Source organism: Cherax quadricarinatus, chromosome 19, assembly GCF_038502225.1.
Source record: "Cherax quadricarinatus isolate ZL_2023a chromosome 19, ASM3850222v1, whole genome shotgun sequence".
In the NCBI taxonomy this organism is placed as follows: Eukaryota; Metazoa; Arthropoda; class Malacostraca; order Decapoda; family Parastacidae; genus Cherax; species Cherax quadricarinatus.
This window is the reverse complement of record NC_091310.1, coordinates 30,135,178-30,160,177: the sequence shown is the minus strand read 5'-3', so window position 1 is coordinate 30,160,177 and position 25,000 is coordinate 30,135,178. Positions and strand designations below refer to the sequence as shown.

Below are 25,000 nucleotides of genomic sequence, written 5' to 3'. Positions count from 1 at the left end.
AGGTACACTACAGGTACTCTATAGGTACACTACAGGTACACTACAGTTGCACTACAGGTATTCTACAGGTATTCTACATGTACACTACAGGTACACTACAGGTGCACTACAGGTACACTACAGGTACACTACAGGTACACTACAGGTACACTACAGGTGCACTACAGGTACACTACAGGTACACAGGTACTACAGGTATACAGGTCTACATGGTACACTACAGGTACTCTACAGGTACTCTACAGGTACACTACAGGTACTCTACAGGTACTCTACAGGTACACTACAGGTACACTACAGGTACTCTACAGGTATTCTACAGGTACACTACAGGTACACTACAGGTACTCTACAGGTACTCTACAGGTACACTACAGGTACACTACAGGTACACTACAGGTATTCTACAGGTATTACAGGTATTCAGGTACACTACAGGTGCACTACAGGTACACTACAGGTACAGGCTACAGGTACACTACAGGTACACTACAGGTACTCTACAGGTATTCTACAGGTACACTACAGGTACACTACAGGTACACTACAGGTACTCTACAGGTACACTACAGGTACACTACAGGTACACTACAGGTACACTACAGGTACACTACAGGTACACTACAGGTACTCTACAGGTACACTACAGGTACTCTACAGGTACACTACAGGTACTCTACAGGTACACTACAAGTACACTACAGGTATTCTACAGGTAGACTACAGATAGACTACAGGTACACTACGGGTACACTACAGGTACACTACAGGTACACCACAAGTACACTACGGGTACACTACAGGTACACTACAGGTACACTGCAGGTACACAACAGGTACACTACGGGTACACTACAGGTACACTACAAGTACACTACAGGTACTCTACAGGCTCACTACAAGTTCTTTACAGGTATAATGACGTAGACGGGTATGTTCAGTATTTTTCACTGTACTTGCATGACGGTGGGTTTTTAAGACAGCAGCGTGACAAAGCATGACCTGGGATTATATAGTGAAAGTGGAGTTATGTGGCGGGTCATGGGAAGACCTGGGGTGGCGTGACCAGGAGTGGTGTGACTTGATGTGGTGTGACCTGAGGTGGTGTGACCTGAGGTGGTGTGGCCTGAGGTGGTGTGACCTGGTGTGGTGTGACCTGGGGTGCCGTGACCAGGGATGGTATGACCTGATGTGGTGTGACCTGGGGTGGTGTGATGTGACCAGGGGTGGTATGACGTGGGGTGGCGTGACCTGGGGTGGCGTGACCTGATGTGGTGTGACCTGGGGTGGTGTGATGTGACCAGGGGTGGTATGACGTGGGGTGGCGTGACCCGGGGTGGCGTGACCTGATGTGGTGTGACCTGGGATGGTGTAGTGTGACCTAAGGTGGTGTGACCTGGGGTGATATGACCTGGGGTGATGTGACCTGGTGTAGTGTGGCCTGGTGTGGTGTAACCTGGTGTGGCGTGACCTGGTGTGGCACGACCTGGTGTGGTGTGACCTGGAATGGCATGACCTGGGGTGGCTTGACCTGGGTTGACGTGACTTGGTGTAGTGTGACTTGGTGTGGTGTGACCTGGTGTGACGTGACCTGGTGTAGCGTAATCTGGTGTGGTGTGACCTGGGGTGGCGTGACTTGGGGTGGCGTGACCGGGGGTGGCGTGATCTAGGGTGGTGTGACTTGGGGTGGTGTGACCTAGTGTGGTGTGACCTTGGTGATGTGACCTGGTGTAGTGTGACTTGGTGCGGTGTGACCTGGTGTGGTGTGACCTGGGGTGATGTGACCTGGGGTTGCGTGACATGGGATATTGTGACCTGGGGTGACGTGACCTGAGAAGTGACCTAGGGTGGCGTGACCTGGGGAGAAGTGACCTATGGTGGCGTGACCTGGGGTGGTGTGACCCAGAGTGGCGTGACCTAAGGTGGCGTGACCTGGAGTTGCGTGACCCAGGGTGGTGTGACCTAGCGTGGCGTGAACTAGGGTGGTGTGACCTGGGGTGGCGTGACTTAGGGTGGTATGATCTGGAGTGGCGTGACCTAGGGTGGTGTGACCTGAGGTAGCGTGACCAAGGGTAGTGTAACCTGGGGTGGCGTGAACTAGGGTGATGTGACCTGGGGTGGCGTGAACTAGGGTGGTGTGACTTGGGGTGGGGTGAACTAGGGTGGTGTGACCTGGGGTGGCGTGAACTAGGGTGATGTGACCTGGGGTGGCGTGAACTAGGGTGGTGTGACCTGGGGCAGCGTGACCTAGGGTGGTGTGACCTGGGGTGGTGTGACTTAAATGTCCCGCACCATTATTTTTTATTATTGGTTGGAGATAGACGCGATAGATAATGTGATACCAGCGGAACTGACAAACAACAGTCACTTAAGATAGAAACCTTGTGACGACGTTTCGCTCCATCCTGGTCAGGCCACAACTGTTGTGAATAACCAGTTTTCCAGGAGGGACCGAAACGTCTTCATCAGGTTCCGTAGCTCGGTTGGTAGCGCACTCATCCCACACACTGAGTGTCTGTTGCTCGATCCCCGGTACAGGTGGAAATATTGGGCGTGCTTCCATACACTCGCTGCCCCTGTTCACCTAGCAGCAAGTAGGTACCTGGGTGTTAGCTGACTGGGTTGCATCCTGGGGATAAGAGGGGACAATATTAACCTAAGTTGCCCGAAATACCCTGCAAAACCAGGGGATTTCTGTATAGTACGTCATTGATGTCAGCTATGGTCTGTATATGTTGCATCATGTTCTTGTTGATATAAAGATTATTATTATTATTATTATTATTATTATTATTATTATTGTTATTATTATTATTATTAAGTGCGGGTTACTTGTGAATTGTTCCAGCCACGATATTGCGACTTTTCATCCTCTGTAGCAGCGGAAAATAGAGATAAATGGCATCAAATACCGAATCGATGGAAAAATAAACACACGTGCACTATACTGCGATCCTTTATTGACAACGTTTCGCCCACATAGTGGGCTTTATCAAGTCACAAACAGATGTACCATGGTGAATAGTATATGAGTATTTATAGGATGGAGAGTCAGGTGGAGAATGCTGGGTGAGTTGGACTTGAGACAGGCGAGGAAGGGACCGCCGAGAATGTTTGGTAGGTTGGGTCTGAGGCGGAAGATACAAGAAGTTCCTGATGAAGGTGATTCTTGAAGGTCTTGCAGTGAGACAGGGTGTGCTGGGTCAGGGAGGAGGAGGAGGAGGCTGCTTGGCCCACAGCCAACACACAGCCTAGTCAGGCAGCCCAGTGTTGTGTGTTTCGCTGAATATTTCGTACGTGTGTTCCTGTAAGTTCAGTTTGCATGTATTGACTTGCTCGTGTTCCTATAGGTCGATTTACGGGACCTCGTCTCGCTCGTATTACTGGGTTCTTAGCTTCTTGTGCTTCGTCGTAATCCTCTATTCTTAATGATGCGTGGAGTTTCCTTCTTCCTGTTCCTCCTACGTTCACTTCCTGCCACCCTGACTGAGGAATTACTTTCTAACGTCACTGTGGCTCGTCTGTGTCTGAAACTTCTATTTCTGCTCCCCTTTCCGGCCTCTCCTCTCCTGTCAGTCTGTGTCTGTCTGCTGTCAGTCTTATACGTCGTAATTATCATGTCTCTCAGGCTTTTTCACTTTTCTAAGATCATCGGAATTAGTTCTTCTAGTCTAGTCTCACTGCAAATCTCTAGATTTTCTTAACTTTCTCTACAGTATTGATCAGGTGGGACTCTATGCTGACTCTGCAGACTCTACGACTGGCCTAAAAATAATAAAAAAAAGTTGTATTTAGGTCCTTAAGGGCAAATTTAAGACTTTCTGGCCTCACATGTGCTAGAGATGTTATGTGACTGGTGTGTTTCCGTTGAAGTGGCAACAGAGTTGAAGATAAATGGGAGACAAAGCGTGTTTGCTCTAGCAAACACATTTCCTCTGAACGTATTTGCTTGGAATTCCTCATTTTTTCTGCAACATTGCAAGCTCCTGATGATGTGTTGATTGCAACACAAAACGCCTATATCTATCATTCAACTCCCCCAGTGGTTGTTTTGCATATATTTATATATATGGCGTAAGGTGAACTTACCTCACCCATCACTTGACCTTTCCTACACCTGATGCCACTTTTCCTACACATAATATGCCTACCTGTTCAACATTATTAGCTTAAGACTCTCTCAGTGTGTCTTCGTATGGATGATTTATGCATTGGATTAATTTTGTCATTCTTTGTATGTTCTCTAGAGCATTTAGTTCCATTCTGTAGTCTGGAGACCAGAACTGCACCGCATAATCCCAGCGAGACCTTACCAATGTTGTGTAGAGCTGTAGTGTTTAGAGAGACACGTAAACAAACACCAGGACATGTTTGACAACGTTTCAAATAAATATGTCTTAGTGTTTGCCTACGTGTCTTTCTAAACCAATTTCTCGGTATCTATTATCAAGGTTTATACCAGATCTGTAGTGTATCCTCTGAACGCTTCTATTGTTTATACTTGTTGACATACAGCCAAGCAGTCTGTTAGCCTTATTAAGGACGCTTAAGCACTGCTGTGTCGGCTACAATTTTCTGTTTACCATAACTCTCAAGTGCTTGTTGCATTCTGTAAGATCAAGTTCTATAATATTTAGTTAATAAGTGTCTGGGTTACTGCGCACTTCTCCGCTAAACTTCATCTGCCACTTATCCAAGCGTTATGGATTGTGGCTGGAAGTGGTCCACTTACCCAGCTAAAGCTTTTATCTTTGTTCTGGCAATATTTTTGATAGCTTTTGAAGGAAGTTTGAGCAGTTTCTTTTGGTAGTGTTGAGGGCCCTCAGGTGGAGACCCTCAGGTGTTTTCCAGGTGTGCCGAGGAGGTGTTGTCAGTAACACTAACCTCTTATACTTTCCCACTCTTGTACTGGATTTCTTGATGACTTCTTATGTCCATTACTGTCAAGTCAGGAAACAGACACACGTGCAACATCTGGATATCTTTAATGTAGACGTTTCGCTCTCCAGTGACTGTATCAATAAAAATTCAAGGACACAGATTATACTGAGTAAACCCCTGAATGGCGAAACGTCTACAAATAAAGATATCCAGATGTGTCTAATTCTTTATATTGTCGGTATTGTCTACCATACATGTGCAACAATTAGGTATCTGTACTGGTGAAACGTTTCACCTACACAGTAGACTTCTTCAATCAAATACAGAGGCAGCAGGTGTAGTAATAAAATTAGCATGATGTAATCAGTCCAACAACCTTGGAGAAAAAGTATTTGAGGTAGTCAGTCCCTCAGCCTGGAGGAGAGTTCAACTCCACGGGTCTGGAACGACATCGTTCCATGGTTGATGGACTAATTGAATCATCTTTATTTCACTACTACACCTGCTGCCTCTGTATCTGACTGAGGAAGCCTACTGTGTAGGCGCAACGTTGCGACAATAAAGATACCCAACTGATGCACAAGTGTTATACTCACAACTTTGTTGTTGTAAATTCGCCGGTCAATTTGCCGTCCCGGGTCTGTTCCAGATGGTGACCCGGATTTTAATCACAACATTACTGTAAATTCCTTTCAGTAAGAACTGCCCTATTTTGTACAGCACCATCCATCTTGCCTAAGTCCATTACTGTTGTTGTTGTTGTGGTGTTGTATACTGTATGGTGTATGATGCATTTTGCATATTGCATATTTGAAGAATTTGACACATGCGCAACAACTGGGTATCATTTTGGAGTAGACGTTTCGCCCAACGGTTGTTGGGCATGTTCCTAATTCTTCAACTTGTCGGAATTATACAACACTGATGTTTGTATATAGCATATTGTGTACCGTGTATTGCACTGTGTATTGTACCGTGTATTGTACCGTGTATTGTACCGTGTATTGTACCATGTATTGTACCGTGTATTGTACCATGTATTGTACCATGTATTGTACCGTGTATTGTACCGTGTATTGTACCATGTATTGTACCGTGTATTGTACCGTGTATTGTAACGTGTATTGTACCATGTATTGTACCGTGTATTGTACCATGTATTGTACCATGTATTGTACCGTGTATTGTACCGTGTATTGTACCGTGTATTGTACCATGTATTGTACCGTGTATTGTACCGTGTATTGTACCGTGTATTGTAACGTGTATTGTACCATGTATTGTACCATGTATTGTACCGTGTATTGCACTGTGTATTGTACCGTGTATTGTACCGTGTATTGTACCGTGTATTGTACCGTGTATTGTACCATGTATTGTACCGTGTATTGTACCGTGTATTGTACCGTGTATTGTACCGTGTATTGTACCGTGTATTGTACCGTGTATTGTACCGTGTATTGTACCGTGTATTGTACCATGTATTGTACCGTGTATTGTACCATTGTACCGTGTATTGTACCGTGTATTGTACCGTGTATTGTACCGTGTATTGTACCGTGTATTGTACCGTGTATTGTACCGTGTATTGTACCATGTATTGTACCGTGTATTGTACCGTGTATTGTACCGTGTATTGTACCGTGTATTGTACCGTGTATTGTACCGTGTATTGTACCGTGTATTGTACCGTGTATTGTACCGTGTATTGTACCGTGTATTGTACCGTGTATTGTACCGTGTATTGTACCGTGTATTGTACCGTGTATTGTACCGTATTGTACCGTGTATTGTACCGTGTATTGTACCGTGTATTGTACCGTGTATTGTACCGTGTATTGTACCGTGTATTGTACCGTGTATTGTACCGTGTATTGTACCGTGTATTGTACCGTGTATTGTACCGTTATTGTACCGTGTATTGTACCGTGTATTGTACCGTGTATTGTACCGTGTATTGTACCGTGTATTGTACCGTGTATTGTACCGTGTATTGTACCGTGTATTGTACCGTGTATTGTACCGTGTATTGTACCGTGTATTGTACCGTGTATTGTACCGTGTATTGTACCGTGTATTGTACCGTGTATTGTACCGTGTATTGTACCGTGTATTGTACCGTGTATTGTACCGTGTATTGTACCGTGTATTGTACCGTGTATTGTCCCGTGTATTGTACCGTGTATTGTACCGTGTATTGTACCGTGTATTGTACCGTGTATTGTACCATGTATTGTACCGTGTATTGTACCATGTATTGTACCGTGTATTGTACCGTGTATTGTACCATGTATTGTACCGTGTATTGTACCGTGTATTGTACCGTGTATTGTACCATGTATTGTACCGTGTATTGTACCGTGTATTGTACCGTGTATTGTACCATGTATTGTACCGTGTATTGTACCGTGTATTGTTATGTCGTGCTTCTGAAATGAATATTGATGATGGAGATTGATTTTTCAACGAAATATTGTTAGAAATAATAATAAAATAATAATAATAATAATAATAATAATAATAATAATAATAATAATAATAACAATAATAATAATAATAAATAATTATTAATAATTTTTCACGCGTCTCCGTCAGATCTTCTTCCGGCGTGACACCCGCAGCGGCCGCAAGCTGTCCAGACTTGCCGCAGCCATTGAAGAGGAAAGCAGCACCGCAGCCGCAGCCGCAGTTCCACACACCCACCATAATGGTAGTCACCACCGCCACCACCATCACCACCATCACCACCACCACACCAACGGTCACCTGCAACATAAAAGCAGCAACAACAACACCAACAAGCAGCAGTTGCAGCTGCACGACTCTCAACCTGCAGATAAACATGTGCGTCTTGTGTTGCTGTTGCAATGCCTGTGTGTACTGTGTTGCTGTAATACTTGTGTCTTGTGTTGCTGTTGCAATATCTGTGTATTGGGTTGTTGTAATACCTGTGTGTGTGTGTGTGTGTGTGTGTGTGTGTGTGTGTGTGTGTGTGTGTGTGTGTGTGTGTGTGTGTTGCGTTGCTGTTGTAAGGTGTGTGTGTGTGTGTTGTGTTGCTGTTGCAACACCTGTGTGTGCTGTTCTGGTTTTACAATACCTGTGTGATTTGTGTTGCTGATGCAATATCTGTGTGTGTTATTCTGCTGTTGCAATGCCTGTGTGTGTGGTATTGTTGCAATACCTGTGTATGTTGTATTGTTGTTGCAATATTTGTGTGTTGAGTTGCTGTTGCAATACCTGTATGTGCTGTGTTGTTGCTATACCTGTGTGTGTTGTTGTTGCAATACTTGTGTGTGTGTTTCTGCTGCAATATCTGTGTTTTGTGTTGATGTTGCAATGCCTGTGAGTGCGTTGTGTTGTTGCAACACATTTGTTGTTATTGTTGATCAGTAATTGTGTTTGTTGTGCTGTTGCAATACCTGTGTGTGTTGTGTTGTTGTAATACACGTGTGTTTTGCTGCTGTTGCAACACCTGTGTGTGTTGTGTTGCAACACCTGTATGTGTGTTGTGTTGCAACACCTGTGTGTGTGTTGTGTTGCAACACCTGTGTGTGTGTTGTGTTGCTGTTGCAACACCCGTATGTGTGTGTTGTGTTGCTGTTGCGATACCCGTGTGTGTGTGTTGTGTTGCTGTTGCGATACCCGTGTGTGTGTGTTGTGTTGCTGTTGCGATACCCGTGTGTGTGTGTAGTGTTGCTGTTGCGATACCCGTGTGTGTGTTGTGTTGCTGCTGCGATACCCGTGTGTGTGTTGTGTTGCTGTTGCAACACCCGTGTGTGTGTTGTGTTGCTGTTGCAACACCCGTGTGTGTGTTGTGTTGTTGCAACACCCATGTGTGTGTTATGTTGCTGTTGCAATACCCGTGTGTGTGTTGTGTTGCTGTTGCAATACCCGCGTGTGTGTTTTGTTGTGTTGCTGTTGCAATACCCGCGTGTGTGTTGTGTTGCTGTTGCAATACCCGCGTGTGTGTTGTGTTGCTGTTGCAACACCCGTGTGTGTGTTGTGTTGCTGTTGCGATACCCGTGTGTGTGTGTTGTGTTGCTGTTGCAATACCCGCGTGTGTGTTGTGTTGCTGTTGCAACACCCGTGTGTGTGTGTGTTGTGTTGCTGTTGCGATACCCGTGTGTGTGTGTTGTGTTGCTGTTGCAATACCCGCGTGTGTGTTGTGTTGCTGTTGCAATACCCGCGTGTGTGTTGTGTTGCTGTTGCAACACCCGTGTGTGTGTTGTGTTGCTGTTGCGATACCCGTGTGTGTGTGTTGTGTTGCTGTTGCAATACCCGCGTGTGTGTGTGTGTTGTGTTGCTGTTGCAATACCCGTGCGTGTGTGTGTGTGTTGTGTTGCTGTTGCAATACCCGCGTGTGTGTGTTGTGTTGCAACACCTGTGTGAGATTCCCTTACATACCAATCCCTTTTCCATTACAAGTAGTCCCCCCTTCCTCTCTACCCCTTCTTTCCCTTCCTTTTAAAAAGAAGGCGAAGGAGCTTTGATGCTGGTGAAGGGCTCTTGATCCCATAAATTAAAGCTACCTCCCCCTTCCACGGATGAAATCTCTTACAGGGTTAGAGCTCTCCAACGAATTTAATAACTCCATCACCAATAATAATTATAATAATAATATATTAAATAATAATAGCAATGATGATAATAATAATATAATAAATAATCGTAACAATAATAATAATAATAATAATAATAATAATAATAATAATAATAATAATAATAATAATAATAATAATAATAATAATAACAATAATAATAATAATAATAATATTATTATTATTATTATTATTATTATTATTATTATTATTATTATTATTATTATTATTATTATTATTATTATTATTATTATTATTAATATCATGTTCAATACACTGAACGATCCTTACAGGTTTAGTGGTCACCTGTGATTCAACTAACATTTTTACTTCCCACTCCTCCTCCTCCAGGACTCTACGCGGTGTTCAGTATATTCGGTGACGGCTCCTGCAGGAGTCGTGGACGGTCGGGAGGAGCCCGGAGTTCTCACGCCCAAGAGTCGCTGGGCTGAGTCTGGCGTCGATAATCCTGTCTTCGCTGGAGACTTTGATGCCGCCTCCTGGAACCCCGCTCTCAAGGAGACCATCTCTGTCGGTGCTCAGGTAGGTGGAGACCCTGTGTGTCCCGGGGACTATGTCTCGGGGACTGTCTATGTTCCGGGGACTGTTTATGTCCCGGGGACTGTCTGTGTATGTCCCTGGAACTGTCTGTGTATGTTAAGGGAACTGTCTGTGTATGTCCCGGGGACTATCTGTGTATGTCCCTAGGACTGTCTGTGTATGTTCTTGGGACTGTCTGTGTCTGTCTCGGGGACTGTCTGTGTATGTCCATGGGATTGTCTGTGTATGTGAAGGGAACTGTCTGTGTATGTCTCGGGGACTGTCTGTGTATGTCCCGGGGACTGTCTGTGTATGTCCCGGGGACTGTCTGTTTATGTCCCGGGGACTGTCTGTGTCCCTGGGACTGTCTATGTCTGTCCCCGGGACTGTCTGTGTATGTCCACGGGACTGTCTGTGTATGTCCCGGGGACTGTCCATGTCTCGGGGACTGTGTGTGTCCCGGGGACTGTCTGTGTATGTCCCGGGGACCGAATGTGTATGTCCCGGGGACTGTGTGTGTCTCTGGGACCGAATGTGTATGTCCCGGGGACTGTCTGTGTGTGTTCCGGGGACTGTCTATGTCCCATGGACCGAATGTGTATGTTCCGGGGACTGTCTGTGTGTGTCCCGGGGACTGTCTGTGCATGTCCCGGGACTGTCTGTGAATGTCCCAAGGACTGTCTGTGTGTGTGTCCCGGGGACCGAATGTGTATGTCCCAGGGACTGTCTGTGTGTGTCCCGGGGACTGTCTGTGTATGCCCTGGGGACTGAATGTGTATGTCCCGAAGACTATCTGTGTGTGTCCCGGGGACTGTCTGTGTGTGTCCCGGGGACTGTCTGTGTGTGTCCAGGGGACTGAATGTGTATGCTCGCTCACGCTTCTAATAAGAGTCTTTCATCTGTCCACAGGCGACCCGGCCTGAGTCCCAGGGATCAGGCCGGGGCAGCGTGGTTGCCCCTGAGGCAGCACAGAGCCACAACCACCACGGAGGCCACCATCATCACCACCACCACCACGGGGGTCCTGGTCACTCCCACCTGGGCATCTCAAAACTAGGCAACAAGGGCATTGCCTTCAATCTTCGCTCTCTCCTGGTCATCCTCGCACTCTCCTTCCACTCCGTCTTCGAAGTGAGTACTGTGTTTGAGTGAGGACTGTGTTTGATTAGCACCTGAGGTGTTGAAGCAAATTCTTGGGTGGCTTTGGGAAAAGGTTGGACAAATAGGTGGGTGGGAATGGTTGGTTTTGGGAAAGACTTGCCTTGTATACTGCGGTGTTCGTCTGTTTTTATGTTCTGTGTGTGTGCTTGAGCATGTCAGAAGGCAGACTCAGTCACCAGTCCATCTCACAGGATAGCTCAGTCTCTTCAGGGCCTCAACTGGCACTTGATCCAGAGACCAGATACCACAGCCCGGCCAGACATTATGTTTCCTCGTCTGGGTGATGTCTGAGGATCAAGTCTCCCGTGTTACACTCACACGCTTGAGTCAGAATCACATTTTAGATTTAGATTCTGAAGCTTAAGCGGCTGGTTTATCATGTACTCAATATCCATCCTGCGGAAGGTAGCGCAAGAGCATATGGATACACAACAGGCTTAGCAACTAGGCCCCAAAAAGGTTAGCAGACCTTCTGGTGACATCTGACGAGGAGCTCATTTTAAAATTACTGAGGACTTATTTCTTTGCTAATAAACTTCGAGCCATTAGTAACGGCTTGACAAAGCTCCTGGAAAGCGAAACCTTGCCACAATAAAATGTTACATTAGTTTCATCTGTGTCCTCCAGCTTAACATATTGTCAGTAATTCTAAGATTATTACTAATAAACTTTGAGCATAGAGAGTCCTTGAAGACCTCTAACACACTAGGCCTGGTATTCAAAGATCACACTGGTAGACCAGCAGTAGGCCGAATGCATCCTACCCAGTAAATCCCTTCCCCCAATAAAAACTTCTATTAACACTGTTTCTCCCTGTTTATTGCTCATGGTGTCTTCTCTCATTCCAGGGCTTGGCAGTGGGACTGCAAGAGAACGAGGTAGATGTGTGGTACCTATTTGGGGCTATATCTGCCCACAAGTTCGTCATCGCCTTCTGCATGGGTCTGGAGCTGCTGGCTGGAGGCACGGCTGCTGGTCTCATGGTGGTCTACATGGTGGTCTTCGCCCTGGTGTCACCACTAGGCATAGCCATCGGCATCGTAGTGACGGAGAACGTGACTTCGGAGTTGGGAGGTCACCTCGTGGCTATCACCATCCTGCAAGGGCTGGCAGGCGGCACCATTCTCTATGTGACTTTCTTCGAGGTAAATTCTTTGTGGGGAAGGGACCGTTGTAGGAATAGAAGAAGATACATAAGCTGCTTGGATGGAAGGATATATGACTTCAAGATATGTCCTTGGGACAAAAACATGAGTGTGGGAATCTAAAGAACACTGGATGGCTGCTGGGACAAAAGAATGGATAGTTGCTGAAGGTGTAACAAAGGCGAGGACACGGAAGTAAGTTTGTGTGTATGTGTGTGTGTATCGTTTACATTTTGCTTCTTATGCGGCTAGTCCATTGCGCACCCCATATCCATCCTATGGATGGTAGTGAAAGAACATATGGATACACAACAGGCCTAGGAACTAGGAACGTCTCTCCTCATATTATTGCTAATGTTTGACACAGATACACCAAGGTTATATTCTACATTTTCCTTCATGGTACTTTTACTAACTTATCAACTATCGTGAAGGAATAATTCAGTGTATGATGGAATCCATTACAATTGTACATTAATTCTCTTTTCCTTAGATTTTTAGTAACTTCTGTAGTGATGACATAGAATCAGTAATGAAGAGAGTCAAGCTCAATGTACTCATTCTTTAGTGACATTAGGATAACAAACAGTTCAGTGTAGACGCCCAGTTGTTAATATATCCAACTCAACAAAGTTGCTATCCATCTTAACTAGGGAGGTGACAACAAGAGCAGCTGCAGCCCTGCCAGCACACTCCTGCTTAAATCCATCAGTGAATATAACTTGTGATAAATTATTACTAACACTTAAGCCAGAAATTTCTTCTTGCTTGTGCAAGTGATTTATTAAGGAAGGAATTACTAGTGATGAGCTTCTTGGAAGAGGCTTGCAGGTATGTGATATTAAATGAAATGTTCCTCCATGGAGAGGTGAGATGCTCCTCCATGGAGAGGTGAAATACTCCTCCATGGAGAGGTGAAATACTCCTCCATGGAGAGGTGAAATACTCCTCCATGGAGAGGTGAAATACTCCTCCATGGAGAGGTGAAATACTCCTCCATTGAGGGGTAAATTGGTCTTGACAGCAGTGATACAGTTCGTGCTGGCTATAAAACTAAATGAAGTGCAAGTTCACTACTTGTAGATATTTAGTAATATTTATAGTGACAGTGTCTGGTTAATTCTTAACATTATTATGCCAAGTACAGTGTTAATCTCTGTAATCCAGTCATTGATACTGGTACTCGTATTAAGAACATCGGTAGTTACAGTACAGCCAAGAATAACTCTGAGGGACTTGATTTGCATTATCTCCAAGGGCCTGAGAGAACTTTTCTTAGTTAATATTAACATGGGCGCAGCATGAGGAATTATGGATCTAATAGTGACCGTGTTATACGTATGTGTGTGTACTCACCTAGTTGTACTCACCTATTTGAGGTTGCAGGGGTCGAGTCTAAGCTCCTGGCTTTTGTGTGTGTGTGTGTGTGTTAGTTAGTTACCATTTTGTCCTAGACACATGTCAATTAGACACTAGGCCTGTGTGTGTGTGTGTGTGTGTGTGTGTGTGTGTGTGTGTGTGTGTGTGTGTGTGTGTGTGTGTGTGTGTGTGTGTGTGTGTGTGTGTGTGTGTGTGTGTGTGTGTGTGTGTGTGTGTGTGCAACGAGAATTAACATTCCTTGTGCTTACGTTCAGTTGTGCGTCACTTCAATTATACCTTCATTGTTACAAGCTAGAGATGAAGTATAGCTCTGGGCTTTTCGTGTTGCAATTAACACATCATCAGGAGCTTGCAAAGTTGCAGAAATGAGAAAGAGATCTCAGCAGATTCGTTCAGAGGGAGGCTCTTAAGAACATAAGAAAGAAGGAGCACTGCAGGAGGTCTACTGGCCCATGCGAGGCAGGTCCAAATCTTCTACTGGTTTAAGCTAATGCCCCAACCTAGTCAGGTCAGGTCACATTCACTTTAGGAAGGAGTATGGCATCAGACCTAGTAGCACAAGCTAGTCAGGTCCAACTCACACCCACCCACACCCACTCATGTATTTATCTAACCTATTTTTAAAACTACACAACGTTTTAGCTTCTATGATGGTACTCGGGAGTTTGTTCCACTCATCCACAACTCTATTACCAACCCAGTGCTTTCCTATATCCTTCCTGAATCTGAATTTTTCCAACTTAAAACCATTGCTGCGAGTCCTGACTTGGCTAGATATTGTTAGCGCGCTATTTACATTCCCTTTATTTATTCCTGTTTTCCATTTATACACCACTTAACAACGGAGTCCCTCTGAACGAATCGCTTGTTCGCGATTCTTGCATATAGACGTGTGTTACACGAAAGAAAGGCCTAATGAATCCTGCAGTCTTACACCTTACCAATTATCGTCTAAATCCCTTTGCTCCAGGAAACACCTTGTTGAATGTTAGTCACACATTGTAGGTATCAGATCACATTATACGTAACAGGCCGCGTTCTAGGCAGCAGAGCTGAGAAATGGACAAGACTTCCATTCACTCAGAGCGCTGTCTGCAGTCTTTGAGCATTGTATGGGCCAGTAGGCCTATTGCAGTGTTCCTCCATTCTTTTGTTCTTATATCTAGGTGACTACAAAGAAGAAGTGCGTCTGTCTCGCGTTCAGCAGACGGAGGATCAAGCCTCCACCACGGTTATTATTATTATTATTATTATTATTATTATTATTATTATTATTATTATTATTATTATTATTATTATTATTATTATTATCATCATCCTCTTCATCATCACACTGAAGACAATAGTAAAGATCCACGTTGTCAAGCTTCTATCAGGATAATGCTTCACTTTGTGTAGAGCTGTTTCTCGTGTCATGAGTGGATAAAGCTCTACACGGAGTGAAACGTTGACTCAGGGAAAGCTCGTTTTGCAGCCTGTCTTTTATTTATTTATTTATTTATTTATTTATTTTAGACATGATAACCAATCATTTGAATCATCACTTCGAGTTCTGTTTATCTGATCCATCAGCTCAAACAGTGATCATCTGAACTATTTTCTTGAGCACTGGTCATAAAGGGCGTGATTATCTTCCCCAGGTTGGCAATATAAACACAAATGCAGTATAATGTGATCCTTTATTGACTACGTTTCGCCCACACAGTGGGCTTTTTCAAGTCACAAACAGAACTACCTGGGGTGGAAGGAACGCGAGTATTTATAGTCCGGCTGAGGTCAGGTGAAGAATGCTGCATCTGATGATGTACCGAGTTGGGTTGTAGAGTCTAAAAACTTGGGTAGCTTGGAAAGGAGACTGGACAAGTTTGTGAGCAGACCTTCTACAGTGTTCTTATGTGGGATAGCGATGAAGAAGTTTCTTGGCAAGTGGTTCAGCTATGTTATAGAAGCCACTATTCTGGTTGAAGTTGTCGGATATAGAAATAAGTGATGATTCCAGGATTCTTCGGTATTGGGTGTTGTCTTCTGTGGCGATAAGTCTTGAGTTTCTGTAGTTTATCAAGTGGTTGTGTGAATTACGGTGTTGTACGCAGGCATTCCTTGTGTCGTCAGACCTGCTTGCGTATTGGTGTTCTGAAATACGTGTTTAGAGGTCCCTTGATGTTTCGCCCACGTATAACTTGTTGCAGTCATTACAAGGGATTATGTATACCCCTGCAGAGGATGGAGGCTTGTCCTGCCTACTACTGGTGATGTCCTTGATGGTCGTGGTTGTGGAGGTAGATACTTGGAATGATGTGAAAGTTGAGACACATGTGCAACATCTGGATATCTTTATTGTAGACGTTTCGCCATCCAGTGGCTTTATCAATACAGATTCTAGGACATAATATGAAGACAGTAGAACTATATACAAAAGATGAGGTAATCAGTCCCTCGGCCTTGGAGTTAGTGTTCACAGCATCGTGGTGGAGGAGAGTCTGGAGCAAAGGCAAGAAGACTGGCGTTTTTATAGGCGTCAGTGGAAGGGACGGGCAGCAGACGAGGGCAGTCACTGGTAGGCGGGATTCCCCAGTGGAAGTAGGTCCTTCCCAAAGAGATGGGTTAGTTGCAGCAGCCGTGAAGAAGGTCTTGTAGATGTCCTCTGAACCAAGATTCCATGATGTTGCAGTGTCTGACAAGTTGTGCAAGAAAGGTATAAAATACCGACAATATGAAAGTTAAGACACATGTGCAACATCTGGATATCTTTATTGTAGACGTTTCGCCATCCAGTGGCTTTATCAATACAGATTCTAGGACATAATATGAAGACAGTAGAACTATATACAAAAGATGAGGTAATCAGTCCCTCGGCCTTGGAGTTAGTGTTCACAGCATCGTGGTGGAGGAGAGTCTGGAGCAAAGGCAAGAAGACTGGCGTTTTTATAGGCGTCAGTGGAAGGGACGGGCAGCAGACGAGGGCAGTCACTGGTAGGCGGGATTCCCCAGTGGAAGTAGGTCCTTCCCAAAGAGATGGGTTAGTTGCAGCAGCCGTGAAGAAGGTCTTGTAGATGTCCACTGGGGAATCCCGCCTACCAGTGACTGCCCTCGTCTGCTGCCCGTCCCTTCCACTGACGCCTATAAAAACGCCAGTCTTCTTGCCTTTGCTCCAGATTCTCCTCCACCACGATGCTGTGAACACTAACTCCAAGGCCGAGGGACTGATTACCTCATCTTTTGTATATAGTTCTACTGTCTTCATATTATGTCCTAGAATCTGTATTGATAAAGCCACTGGATGGCGAAACGTCTACAATAAAGATATCCAGATGTTGCACATGTGTCTTAACTTTCATATTGTCGGTATTTTATACCTTTCTTGCACAACTTGGAATGATGTTTTGGCAAAGATGTTGGAAACATGTTTGGCAATGGAGTTGGTGGGAAGGACTATGTATCTCTTCTCGGCAGTGTCTTCTCTGGGTGTGTTGAAGATGTTTAGTGCTCGCCGTCTGCAGTCTCTGATGAAGTGACGAGGATAGTGGAGTTTGGAAAATACCTGTTCAATTATAGTGCATTCTTCCTCAAGGAACTCGTTGCTGCAGATTCTGAGTGCACGCAGGAAGAAGCCTATAATTACACCACGTTTGGTTTTGGTGTCGTGGTGAGAGTAGAAGTGGAGAAGATGGTTTTGGTTGGTGGGTTTTCGATAGACTTTAAAACGAAGTTCGTGGTCAGCTTTGCAGAGTAGAACATCAAGGAAAGGAAGAGTGTTGTCGACCTCTTCTTCAAGTGTGAACTGGATTGAAGGCTCGACCTGGTTGAGCTTGTCTTGGAGAGCTTGAACGTTGAAGCGTTTAGGAGTTATGAGGAGAATGTCGTCAACATAACGGAGCCAGGTGACAGACGAAGGAATAATGGTGGAGAAACGTTCGGCTTCTAGATGTTCCATGTATAGGTTCGCTAGGACTGCACTGAGTGGCGAACCCATGGGTAGTCCAAAAGTCTGCTGAAAGAGGTGATTTTCAAAAGAGAAACACGTAAAGCCAACACATAGTTCAACCAGGTCGATGAAGTCGCTGGCTGGAATGGGAAGATCAAGTGAATCGTCAATTTTCTTGCGCAAGAGATCGATGGCTTGTTTAGTAGGTACTTTAGTGAATAGGGAAGTCACGTCAAGGCTGGAAAGTTTCTTGTTCCTGATGTTGATGTTGCGAATGCGATTGAGAAGATCACCTGAGTGTTTGAGATGTGCTGGACTGATAGTGCCCAAGAGTTTCGAGAGGTGTTTGGCGAGAATTCCTGAGAGCTTGTGGGGAGCACTGCCTATTCCCGAGGATATGGGCCTCAGTGGGATACCAGGCTTGTGAGTTTTTGGCAGGCCGTACATTCTGGCAGGTCTGGGGTTGCTGGGCATGGTGTGCAGAAGTTTCTTCCCTTGTTCTGAGCTCCTCAGAATGCGGCGAGTCCTTTGAAGAAAAGTTTTAGTAAGGTTGTCCACTTGGTTAGTTGTGAGAGGTTTGTAGGTATCTGGGTCATGCCCAGCAACCCCAGACCTGCCAGAATGTACGGCCTGCCAAAGACTCACAAGCCTGGTATCCCACTGAGGCCCATATCCTCGGGAATAGGCAGTGCTCCCCACAAGCTCTCAGGAATTCTCGCCAAACACCTCTCGAAACTCTTGGGCACTATCAGTCCAGCACATCTCAAACACTCAGGTGATCTTCTCAATCGCATTCGCAACATCAACATCAGGAACAAGAAACTTTCCAGCCTTGACGTGACTTCCCTATTCACTAAAGTACCTACTAAACAAGCCATCGATCTCTTGCGCAAGAAAATTGACGATTCACTTGATCTTCCCATTCCAGCCAGCGACTTCATCGACCTGGTTGAACTATGTGTTGGCTTTACGTGTTTCTCTTTTGAAAATCACCTCTTTCAGCAGACTTTTGGACTACCCATGGGTTCGCCACTCAGTGCAGTCCTAGCGAACCTATACATGGAACATCTAGAAGCCGAACGTTTCTCCACCATTATTCCTTCGTCTGTCACCTGGCTCCGTTATGTTGACGACATTCTCCTCATAACTCCTAAACGCTTCAACGTTCAAGCTCTCCAAGACAAGCTCAACCAGGTCGAGCCTTCAATCCAGTTCACACTTGAAGAAGAGGTCGACAACACTCTTCCTTTCCTTGATGTTCTACTCTGCAAAGCTGACCACGAACTTCGTTTTAAAGTCTATCGAAAACCCACCAACCAAAACGATCTTCTCCACTTCTACTCTCACCACGACACCAAAACCAAACGTGGTGTAATTATAGGCTTCTTCCTGCGTGCACTCAGAATCTGCAGCAACGAGTTCCTTGAGGAAGAATGCACTATAATTGAACAGGTATTTTCCAAACTCCACTATCCTCGTCACTTCTTCAGAGACTGCAGACGGCGAGCACTAAACATCTTCAACACACCCAGAGAAGACACTGCCGAGAAGAGATACATAGTCCTTCCCACCAACTCCATTGCCAAACATGTTTCCAACATCTTTGCCAAAACATCATTCCAAGTATCTACCTCCACAACCACGACCATCAAGGACATCACCAGTAGTAGGCAGGACAAGCCTCCATCCTCTGCAGGGGTATACATAATCCCTTGTAATGACTGCAACAAGTTATACGTGGGCGAAACATCAAGGGACCTCCAAACACGTATTTCAGAACACCAATACGCAAGCAGGTCTGACGACACAAGGAATGCCTGCGTACAACACCGTAATTCACACAACCACTTGATAAACTACAGAAACTCAAGACTTATCGCCACAGAAGACAACACCCAATACCGAAGAATCCTGGAATCATCACTTATTTCTATATCCGACAACTTCAACCAGAATAGTGGCTTCTATAACATAGCTGAACCACTTGCCAAGAAACTTCTTCATCGCTATCCCACATAAGAACACTGTAGAAGGTCTGCTCACAAACTTGTCCAGTCTCCTTTCCAAGCTACCCAAGTTTTTAGACTCTACAACCCAACTCGGTACATCATCAGATGCAGCATTCTTCACCTGACCTCAGCCGGACTATAAATACTCGCGTTCCTTCCACCCCAGGTAGTTCTGTTTGTGACTTGAAAAAGCCCACTGTGTGGGCGAAACGTAGTCAATAAAGGATCACATTATACTGCATTTGTGTTTATATTGCCATTGTGTCGGTATTTTATACCATTTATTTCCATCTTCCCCAGGTTCTGGAACGTGAGCGTGGGCGTGCGGGCGGGCGCCTCTTGAAGTTCCTCTTCGTCGTACTGGGCTTTGCGGTCATGGCTTCACTGGAGGCCATAGGAGGCCACAGCCACGGACCGAATAATGGCCATAGCCACGACGACCATAATCACGAAGGACATAGCCACGAAGGCCCACTGAACACCACGGCGTTGACCAGCACGGAGAGCATAATTGATCACCAGGACCACGACCACAACCACGACCATAACCACCAGGGGCATTAATAGTTGATGGTGGTCTCCCTGGGGCTTCTAGGGACCATAAACTTTCCTCCTCGACTATGGTCAGGAGGCATGGCACTTTCCCCAGTCGTCAGTGCCAGTAGTGGTGGTAGAAGTGGCCTTACTCACCCCCCTCCTCAGCCACCACCACGACCACCTATACCAGCCACTATCACCATTACAACCACCCCCACAACCACCTACAGCAGCCTCTACCACCATCACACCTACCAACCACCACAACCACCACCTAAGCCACGTTAACCACCACTGGTAACAACAGTGACAGTGTAGAATCAGTGAAGGTCAGAATTCTCCACCGTGATGGACGACCTACATTCTCTCCAGTATAACGTAATATACACATTCCGGTTGGGGTATGCTGTAACATATACGTTCTGTTTCCAATATAAGGGTGTATACATGTGCTCAGTATAATGGAGTATACACACAGCTCTTCCATTTGAAACACGATTAAGTATTCTTCTTGTATACTCACGCTCAACTTGGCCGCTTTAACTACGTCTTCATGAAAGATTAAAAAGTTCTTTGAAGAATAAAACACATGTGTAACACGTGGGCATCTTTATTGGGCATCCTTATTATGTTGCGGTAAAATAAAGATACCTTAGTATTGCATATGTCTTATTCTTCAAGCTGTCGGTATTGTATACTCGTGTGAGGTAGTCGAAGTTGGTGTTCGCTGCCTCTACCTTCACACGATTTCATATATCGAATGATTGTGGAGTTACATTTCCTCTGGTCAAACCTACTTCCCTCCCATTCTCCAGGTGCTGTGGGATCCTTGAAAATAACTATAATAGTAAGGTAATATTGAAAATTAGTACCGAATTCGGCTCCAAATGTGTGTGGGGGAAAGGTTCAGTAAACTCGTTGCAGCGAGTGTGGTGGACAAGCTGACATTGTGTGTCGTAATATGCGGCTGTTGTGTGTGGTAATGGACAAAAGTGATGTGTTGTGTGTCGTAAGAGCAAGAGTGTCGAGGAATCGATGAGTGCGTGTGATATCAGCCTTGGCCAGTTGAAGATGTCCCCCATATAACTGACGTCCCCTTCCCTCCCTCTGTTTTCCCTGGTGGACAACACACTACATCATCTCTCTGATACGTGAAAGACACAGTAGCTGGGGACGCTACACAACTAATTTAGAAAAAGAAACGGGATGACTGAAACCTTTTCCGGTTTTCCCGTTGAACTGACTTACTATTAACAGTGAGACGTCAGAAGTGTTCCCACGTCACTTAGCGACGTAGCAGAAGTGAAGCTCGTGTTTACATGGAAAAATCTTTATACTTTGACATTATAAAAAGCGACAGAAATGTGTATTTTTTTGTTGCAGCTCGTGCCAAATTGGTGTTGTAACTCGCACGAGAAACTTCTGGTGTGAACGAGAAGCAGTTTGGGATAATTTAAGTGGCCAAAATAGAGGCGTTGAGAATGTTGCAAAGGGGAATTTTACTTCCAACATTCCAATATAATATTTCAAGGTTCTCCTGCAGTAACATCAGCAGTAGCAGTAGCTGTTGCTACTGCTGCTGTTGTTGTTGTTGTTGTTGCAGCTGCCCATTGTTACTGTTACTACTGATGCTGCAGCTGCTGCTACTGCAGCTGCCATTGTTGTTGGTGCTGCCGCTGCTGTTAATTCCATTATTACTGCTGCAGCGGCCATTTTTTATGTTGCTACTGTTGTTGCTGTTTTCACTGATGATACTACTGCACTTACTGCCGCTTCTACTGCTGCAGCAGTAGAAGCGGCAGAAGCAGCACCTCATAAGAAGGGAGGAGCACTGCAGCAGGCCTACTGGCCCATACTTGGCAGGTCTTTCTCAGCTAACGCGACGGGCTGGAGTTTTGAGACTCTATGACCGCGGGTTCAATCCCGGCCGGGGGTATGGTCTGTCCCCATTTCTGAAGCTGCGGAAGAGGGCAGCATTAATCACTCTCTACTAGGTAAATTGTTCAACTCTACAACTCTGTTGTTAAACCAACAATTTCCCGAGTCCATTCTTAAACTTAATTTATTCTTCTAAAATCCACTGTTTATGTTGTGTGTGTGTGTGTGTGTGTGTGTGTGTGTGTGTGTGTGTGTGTGTGTGTGTGTGTAAGGTAAAGGTTCATCGCTCCTCTATAATAATAATAATAATAATAATAATAATAATAATAATAATAATAATAATAATAATAATAATAATTGTGTTACATTGGGATTTTTTTTCGTGGGACTGTTAATTAAAAGTCTAATTTCGTATATTTTTTTTTTTTGTAAAGTAAGTTTAAGTCAGTGTGGTAATTGGTGGTTTTAATTTTAGACGGTGAGATCTCAATTTTGTGTTATTCTGTAAGTTTTCTTGCACCTTTCTCTGTCACTCTGCCACCTCCTTCGACTTTTCCCTCCGAGCTTGTCACCCTTTCCACCTTCCCTTGCCACCCTGCCACCTCCCTCTACCATCCCCTGCCATCCTGCCACCTTTTCGACCTTCCCTGCCACCATTCCACCTCCCTTGACCATCCCCTGCCATCTCTTCGACCTCCCTTGCCACCCTGCCACCTCTTCAACATTCCCTGCCACCCTGCCACCTCTCTCACAATATCTTGAATCATCTCCCGACAAGATGCCATATCACCACATTACAAATTATCAAACAAAGTTCAACACTCTCGCAACAAAGACAACAAATAAAAAACGTTACACACAAACTAAACAAACCAGCAGCAGTGCCGCTGATTAGCAAATAAAAGAAGTACAGTGCGATTCAAGCAAGCAAGCAAGCAAGCAAGTGCAGGTAAGATCCCAATGGGATGAGCGGGGAAGACGGGACAGACGAAGAATAGCGCTGGAGAGGAGTGTTCTTAGTCGTAGAAATAGAGCCAGGGCTTAACCCAGCAGCTAAGGCGATCGTGGGACAGACTTGGAGAAAAAACGGGAAGAGAGCAAGCTGTGTATGGAACTGAACTTCTCCAGGCTGAGGGACCGACAACCCCAAATTCCACGACCTCAAGGGCGATGGACCGACCACACCGCCCCCACACCTCCACTGCTCCTGCCCACCTTCTGTACTGAAGAAGCCTACTGTGTAGGCGAAACGCCCCGGAACAAACTCGCCCATCTGTTGCCTATATGTCTCACCCACCAGTCTCGTGGTAGGTGAGGTCTTTGAGTCTCGAGAGCTGGAAGTTTCCAGATCGCAGGAGAGGGCATCAGACATGTGGGAGGTTATTTTAGTAGTTGAGGAGGCAGGTTTGCAATGGAGCCATTTGCAAACTTCTTGAAGCTGCTCCTGGAGAGGTGGTATAGCGTTGTCTTGTTGGAAAAAGTGAAACGAAGAGGCTTGATGAACTCAAGAACTTGCGTGAGTGTGAAGTGAAGAGGTGATTCGCAGGCATACTTGACTGTTCCATCACCGAGGCCTTTGTATAGTTCAGAGCAGGTCATGGTGTCAGCGTTCGAGGGAGAGGTGTAGAAAGTAAGGTTTTCCCAAGAGGGTGTGCTGGAGTCGTCGCTATCTGCTTCGTCGGGGGATTCGTCAGGAAATTCTTGTTCAATTGTTTCTACAGTGATTGTGTCAAGAGGAGGCTGGGAGTCTAGAGTATTTGCGGTCTGGCTGGTTGTTGGTGGTTGTTGAGAGGTGGCAGTGGTCACTGGGCGTGGTTCAGGAGTGTTTTTTGGGGCAGAGTTAGGATTTGGGCCTGAAGTTGATGTGAAGTTAGCGATGTTTGGGATAATCTTGAGGAAGTCCTGTGATGTTGGCGAGTCAGGAAAGTTGAATGACGGCATGTTGTTAAGACGGAATAGTTCGTTAATTGTAGTGTTGAATGTGCCTGGGTTTGCTGCATTTGCAAGGTGTGCATACATCATGCAGTACAACACCTTAGAGGGAGCAGCGTCAGGGAGTGCAGAAAGGGAATTGCTGGATAGAGATGACTGCTGTGTGGCTTGTAGAATTCTGGTGGTGTCCGACTGGAGTTTTGAAATGGCGGTGTATGTCGGCGATTTGGGACTATTCTTCTTGGTTTCTTCTTTAATTTTTTTCGACATTACTTCTTTTCGTAGTGGGCATTTTGCTGCAAGGGTATGATGAGTACCCTTGCAGTTAAGACATGTTGGAGTGGCATTGGTGGTGGTGCAGGCTTTGAAGTTATGACCTTCTTTTCCACAGGTAGAACAGAACTTTTTGTCTTTAATGGGGCAGTCCTTTGTTGAATGTTGATAAGAGTAACAGTTCCAACAGGGAGAGACATGGGCAAAACGTTCAGGTTCAATGTGGCGTGGATGTATGTGGTAATATGAGATAGCTAGTCCATTAGCGAGTGCTTGGGTAGCCATACCTATGTTTGAAAAGGTGATTTTGATCATAGATGAGGCATTGGGAATTCGTGTGATGGTGTCTACAGAGGCCCAGGTGTTTTGGTCTTCGATAGAGGTCTTCAGTTCATCCGTTGGAATAGATGTGATTATCTTATCCAATTGTTTAACAAAAACTGAACGTTTCGCCAGCAAGGAGGGAGACGGTGATATGATGAATTGACGGTCCCGTAACGTGTTCATTGCAGTGTCGTCCATAAGTTTAGCTGCTTCATTGTCGTCGGTGCAAACGACAATAAAGGAATCCTTGAGTGAGTGAATCGCTGTGAATTTGAGATGTAGGCAGGTCCTCATAGCGGCAGCAAGTAATAGTTTAGTGGAATCATTTATAACACCACTGGCTGGTTTGATTTTAACACGATGTGCGAACATTGTCGAACAGGTAGAGGTTACCCTCCCCAACGGGAATCGTAGGCG

The 25,000-nt window shown here is 45.2% G+C and overlaps 1 protein-coding gene across 2 annotated transcripts in view; it reads left to right on the top strand.

Annotated features, from left to right (window-relative positions):
• LOC128688264 (zinc transporter ZIP1) overlaps positions 1-23,325 on the top strand; it is a 112,221-nt gene extending 88,896 nt beyond the window's left edge. For both annotated transcript variants that reach the window (XM_070086621.1, XM_070086622.1), the window contains exons 3-7: positions 7,477-7,725; positions 9,831-10,022; positions 10,929-11,150; positions 12,029-12,325; positions 19,940-23,325. In XM_070086621.1, the coding sequence (XP_069942722.1) occupies positions 7,477-7,725; positions 9,831-10,022; positions 10,929-11,150; positions 12,029-12,325; positions 19,940-20,203 (1,224 nt within the window). In that variant the 3' untranslated portion in view covers positions 20,204-23,325. The remainder of the gene's footprint in view (positions 1-7,476; positions 7,726-9,830; positions 10,023-10,928; positions 11,151-12,028; positions 12,326-19,939) is intronic.
• Positions 23,326-25,000: the final 1,675 nt, after the last annotated feature.